This window comes from Cyprinodon variegatus, unplaced genomic scaffold (genome assembly GCF_000732505.1).
Source record: "Cyprinodon variegatus isolate N-32 unplaced genomic scaffold, C_variegatus-1.0 Scaffold1522, whole genome shotgun sequence".
Lineage (NCBI taxonomy): Eukaryota > Metazoa > Chordata > Actinopteri > Cyprinodontiformes > Cyprinodontidae > Cyprinodon > Cyprinodon variegatus.
In genome coordinates this window covers 1384-7054 of record NW_015151975.1, presented here as the reverse complement: position 1 = coordinate 7054, position 5671 = coordinate 1384, and the positions used below count along the sequence as shown (strand labels likewise).

Below are 5671 nucleotides of genomic sequence, written 5' to 3'. Positions count from 1 at the left end.
TGGTGAACTGGAAAGTGACCTGAGATGACATGATGTGACTTTGAGCTATAGAAATACACTGAATAGAACTGAACTATTCACAGACTTGGATTATATTAAACTGAGCTTCCGAAATTCACCACTATTTGGCGCCATTTCCCTTTTTCCTCTTTCTTGGACTCGCAATGAATCCTCGCAATGAATCCTGGGCTACCTACGGAGGATACAGCGGACGGACCTGTCTTTCAAATCGGGCAAAAAGAAAGACGCATTTATCAGTCGCCTAACGAGGACTCTTTGGATCTGACCAGACCTCGGCGCCGCGCTGTGACGCAATCGGCCAACGAATCTGGCCTTCTGAGGACGCAGCCTCTGGATTCTAACTCAGTATCTGAGTGGCAGCAGGTGGGGGTGGGGCTTAAATGTGCTTCCAAATGTTTACATTGTTTTACCAGCAGTATTGTCTTTGCCAGCCTGGAAGTTTTTTATTTGAAGTGTTAGTTTATTCCTTCCTGAACAGCTTCTATCTCAGATTTTAGCATTTCTGCTTTTTAAAGTCTGAGCAGAAGGTGGAGACTCACAACTTTGGGTCCTTTAGAAAACCTGTGTGGACCTGCTGAGGCATCACTCTGATTGGTCCATCAGGTCCATCTCCACAGCCCATAAAAGGAGCACAATAGGTGTCCATCATAAAGCCTCTATGATGGACATCTATGATGAGCCCTTTAACCTCCCACTAGTGGGCCTGATTGGCCCCTCAGGGCCACCGTAGCCTTGACTGCATTCATTTTAATGCTCATTGTGAATCTTTTAAATCTGAGCTTGAGATTTAATTAATTGAAAGAGTTAATGTTCTGTTTTAACCTCATATGAGTATAAAATGAATAATTCTGGAGTTTTATAGAGGCCGGCCTCTATTCTCATGCAATCCAGCCCTCACCCCCCCAACACACACACACACACACTGTTTCTCTCTTTTTTTTAAGGGGGGGCTCCCACCCTGCTTCCATCGCTGAAGATGGAGGCAGATTTCCCCCCTTCTAACTGATTTCTGCTGCATGGATGAACTTTATGTGGTTAAATATGAATATTTAATGTTTCATTTAATGTTTTATTCCTGGATTTTCTCATGGATGGCGTTAATGAATCTCTGACTGGATAATTAGCTTCTGTTTGTGCAGTACCTCTGATCACCACCAGAGGCCGCCCTCCACATCCTCTCCGCTCCTCAAACATAAAAATCAGACACCTTGAAAGCTGAAGCTCAACAATTACAGAAAATAATTTTAATATCTTGAAGTTCACTGTGACACACATCCCCCCCCCCCAACATAAAGGAACAAACCGCTACGAGGAACAATGCAGAGGAGTTGGCAGTGCAACTTTCAGCGAACCCGGGGGGGTTTAGCTCGGCTTGGATGGTCCACTACAACATTTATGGACTGAGGCATGGCAGATGGAGGGAAACCCACCCAGAGACCACTTATTACGACAATCATGGCAGCGTTCCCCTTCCTCACGTCCCCCAGAGGAAACCAGCACAGGCAGAGCGCTGCTACATCACTACGACATGGAAACAATCATTTTATTGGACTAACAACTAAACACACGTTGAAGAAAAAGAAAACCAGCATCTGGTCGCCTCCGGTAGGTGAAGACTGGCTGCTTAGCGCCGCTGCTCGTCCATCTGTGCTGTGCTCCACTGGTAGGGCTCTGCAGGAGGAAGAGGAGGAAGACCTGCTTTAGAACACGCTGGTTCTGCAGAAAACCACCAAGATTAAAGAACGTGCAATAACTCAGCTGACCTGCTTCTTCTTGGCTCCGTTTCCCCATCAGACCAACGAATGAGTTGATTTTATGTCCTTTGGACACAAAAAAAAGATTCAGTGATGATTTAATATTGCTGTCTGAACTCCTTCACACTAATAACCAAATAAAATCAATTAAATAATCCATAAATGTGTAATTTAAAAGGATCCAAACTTCTCCTTTTTAGAAGGAGCTCAGCAGAACTCAAGCTGAGGCGGTCAGGTTTACACCATCAGCACCAGGGCTGGCTGTTAATGGTCCCAACATGTTGATGCTAGAACCATCAGCAATGAATAACTCAGAGAACTAATGGAGGCTGCACCAGGGGCGGAGCTAGATGGGGGGGCCATGGCCACCCTCAGCCAATCATTGGCCACCCCTGCCATTATATCCCTCTAATACAGACCGCACTAATACTCTGAAGTGGAATGTTCCAACTTATTTAACATTTTAATTTTTCATATATTAACAATTACTTGACAACAAAAACACTGTGGTTAATTATGCACATCTCCATCATCTAACAACTAACAATACCGAGTCACAAACCTAAAAAAGTAATGTACCAGTTTAATCATGGAGAAGCTATTAGTCAGCTTCATATTTTTCCTTTATATAAAAGCTATTTTCTGAGAATGTTTTATAAGAACAACTGTTTAAATGAACAAACATGTAGAAAAAAGTAGACTAGATTCTATTATTTTCCATGTGAATCCCAGATTATTCATTCTTAATTTAAATCAGTCCTAGCTGTCTGTATCCATGCTGGCTCAGATCCTGACCTTTGAAAAAGGAGGCAGGGAAAGCAGAATAAAGCCTTAGCCCCGCTGCATGCAGTTAGCCTCGCTGCATGCAGTTAGCCTCGATGCATGCAGTTAGCCTAGCTACAGGCAGTTAGCCTCGCTGCATGCAGTTAGCCTAGCTACAGGCAGTTAGCCTCGCTGCATGCAGTTAGCCTAGTTACAGGCAGTTAGCCTCGCTGCATGCAGTTAGCCTAGCTACAGGCAGTTAGCCTCGCTGCACGCAGTTAGCCTAGCTACAGGCAGTTAGCCTCGCTGCACGCAGTTAGCCTCGCTGCACGCAGTTAGCCTCTCTGCACGCAGTTAGCCTCTCTGCATGCAGTTAGCCTCGCTGCATGCAGTTAGCCTAGCCTCGGAGCTAAAGCAGGTCCTGGAAAAGGACGGTTTTTGCACCACCTCTCTCCCCCTCTCCCCTGTGTCTCCCCCTCCTGTGACTCCACCTGTCAATCCACTGAGGCGGGAGGTGTTGAGCAAATACACTTCCTGTCTCTCCATACCTTAGTATTGCAGAGGAGCGACTGCAAACATCTGAATCATTGTCATTACTTACATATTTTTTCAATCGTTCTGCATGAAATTAATATTTAAATCTAATAATATCTACATTAAACGTATTACTTGTTATTAAACTAGTTAATTATCTCTGATTTAACTGAAGACTCATTGCAAAGGGACAGTAGGAGATGAATTAGATTTTTTGAACAGATCCCAAATCAGCACCGTGGTTCTTCAGGCGGGTCTGAAAACTGTAATCGGTTCTTAGATAACTGAGTAAACAGCTGCGCTGCTGTTTGGAGGACAGCTGCAGCCCAACATGTCCTTGAGGACGTCGGTCCCCCGTAATGATGACTGACGTCCTGCTAAGTGGAATAAATTAGATGTATGCTCAGTCCTGCTCGCTCTGTTGCATCAGTGAGTCATTCAGAATCAGGGAAACCCCCCCCCCAGGATGCAGCCTTCATAAAAGAGCAATCCGTCGCTTAATTAAACCCTCAGATTGTTTGCACCCACACCGCCTGAACCACAGCAGTTAAATTCACTTCAATTAGTGAAGCTGTGGGTGAAACATGAGAGAAGCGCTTTTTATTCCCGCTGAGCAGATCTGAGGAGGCTGATCAGTCGCCATGGTCCATTTAGCCCTGCAGAGATCAGCCACCTCCAGAATCCAGCTCCAACCTGGCAACCAGAGGGCCCTGATCAGCCCAGAGGCTGAGTCTAACACTCATTTCACTCTATTCACATTTCAGAAGTAAAAACACTCACTTTTCCGGGTGATCTGTGCGTTAGCTGTGGAAGGATGGAGAGAAAAGACAGAAAAGATAAGATGAGGATGAAGAAGAGACAGTGTGTGTGTGTGTGTGTGTGTGTGTGTGTGTGTGTGGGGGGGGGGGTTCTCACCCATGGAGCGCTTCCCCATCAGCCCGATGAACTGGTGCGGCCGCGGCTTTCTCGTCATCCTCAGGAGGATTTCTCTGAATGGGTCGTTGGAGAGCCAGTCCTCCTGAGAAGAAAGACAAGAAGAATCATTTCCATTCAGAGGAATTGATTCTGGAATCAGCTGGAATCAGTTGAAATCAGCTGGAATCAGTTGAAATCAGTGGGAATCAGTGCAGTGGTGATTATCCTAAAAGAAATGCAGGCTTGATGATGCCCTCCTCTCTCTGCGCATCACAAACTGTAACCATCAGCAGGTTTGTCTATTTCGGTCTGAAGATCTATTGGTCTAATCTACATTAGTCTGGCTGGGCTGTGGACCCGGGGGCCACTAATGGCCGCACACTATGTTGGAATGATTTATTATGTTCCCATTCATCTGGAAATGGCCCCAGCCCGCAGTAAGATCTGAGGGAACGGAGGTTTGGCACATCTCCAGTTCACAAAGTCAAACTCAGGACAAGAAGCTGCTTCATCGTTTTAAAGATTTAATTGATCTCAGTTCCAAACTCGATTCTTCGAGCTTTAAAATAATAATAATATAAAAATAAAACCGTTTCTTTGTCTCAGTCTGTGTCCCAAAATCTAAGACCTGATTAGAAAGAAATGCGTTAAGCTGCAGTTTCATTTTTCCTGCCAAAAATATAGATTTTTATTATTACTCCTCTAATTGAAGGCTTTGTTTAAACTGCAGTTTTAGTCAATTCCTGATAAATTAAAATGTCGAAAAAAAGGTCGGATAAAAAAAAGATGAGAAAAGCTGCTTTATGCGCAACTTTCCTGCAGGCGCTTCTTTTCAAATCAAACTAATCTGAGCGGATTATTTGCTTGGTTTAGACTCAGAAATCCAGATTTAAAAAGTTACATAGGAAGCAGAAAAATGCTGAAATCCAGAGAAAAGTGAAAGATATAGCCGGGCTGCTTGTACCTGAACCTGGCTGCCGCTCGTCCAGTAATCTGCTGCTTCTTTCGGTTCTACTTCTTGGCACAAAACTTGAGCGTCGCCGATCAGCGCCATGATGAGCAGCGGGAAAAACAGGAGCTTCATGCTGCCGCGCGCTGTCAGAGGAACCGCAACACAAGCAGAGGAGCCGGACTGAACACTGACTTCAGCGCGCGCTGCTCTTCCTCTCAGATCTAAAGGCTTTAGTCCATAGCGCGCGCGCGTGCGTCAGAACGCAGTTTCCCGAAAGCTGTCCGCGCGCTCTGCTTCTGCAACTTCTTGTCGTCTCGTGCGCCCTCCTGTCCTCTTTATAGCGGCTCGGTGCGTTGCTTAGTAACGCAGTTCAAGTAATGGGATTACTCGCTACAGTCCGGCAGGAACGTGGCTGTCACGCGCCTTTATGTGATGGATGCAGGTCACTTCCTGCTCTTTGTTCTTCTGAACCTGTGCCGCTGTCAGGTGGAGGCGCGTGAGCAGCTGGAGATGTTTAGGATCATTTATCTCCTGCTTTTAGCATTCACACAATGTTTCAAACTTTGTTGTTCTCTTTTTCCAACAAACTCATCATTTTTCTGGGATAAATCAAGTTTTCGTGTCTCTGTGGAGACCTGTCCAGGATGGCCCCCGCCTCTCACCCACGCGTGACCCTGGCAGAAGATGCGTGATTCAATTGTCCAATCACCGTGAAGTTTGGGGCCAAACTGAT

The 5671-nt window shown here is 45.5% G+C and overlaps 1 protein-coding gene across 2 annotated transcripts; it reads right to left on the bottom strand.

The window, feature by feature from the left end:
- Positions 1-1278: 1278 nt before the first annotated feature.
- Positions 1279-5400, bottom strand: tac1 (tachykinin precursor 1). 2 transcript variants are annotated; one of them, XM_015403569.1, is made up of 5 exons: positions 4951-5294; positions 3987-4089; positions 3852-3875; positions 1785-1841; positions 1279-1692 (listed from the first exon to the last, which is right to left on the bottom strand). In XM_015403569.1, the coding sequence occupies exons 1-5, from the start codon at positions 5068-5070 to the stop codon at positions 1646-1648; spliced, it is 351 nt and encodes a 116-aa protein (XP_015259055.1). In that variant the 5' UTR covers positions 5071-5294; the 3' UTR covers positions 1279-1645. The 2 variants fall into 2 exon arrangements, with proteins under 2 accessions (XP_015259055.1, XP_015259056.1); XM_015403570.1 differs by lacking the exon at positions 3852-3875 and having other exon boundaries at positions 4951-5400.
- Positions 5401-5671: the final 271 nt, after the last annotated feature.

Coding starts and splice junctions, on each gene's coding strand:
- tac1 (XM_015403569.1), bottom strand. CDS start 5,070: ATGAAGCTCCTGTTTTTCCCGCTGCTCATCATGGCGCTGATCGGCGAC. Junction 4,090..4,950: donor CGAGCGGCAGCCAGGTTCAG/GTACAAGCAGCC, acceptor CTTTCTTCTCAG/GAGGACTGGCTCTCCAACGA. Junction 1,693..1,784: donor ACGGAGCCAAGAAGAAGCAG/GTCAGCTGAGTT, acceptor TTCCTCCTGCAG/AGCCCTACCAGTGGAGCACA.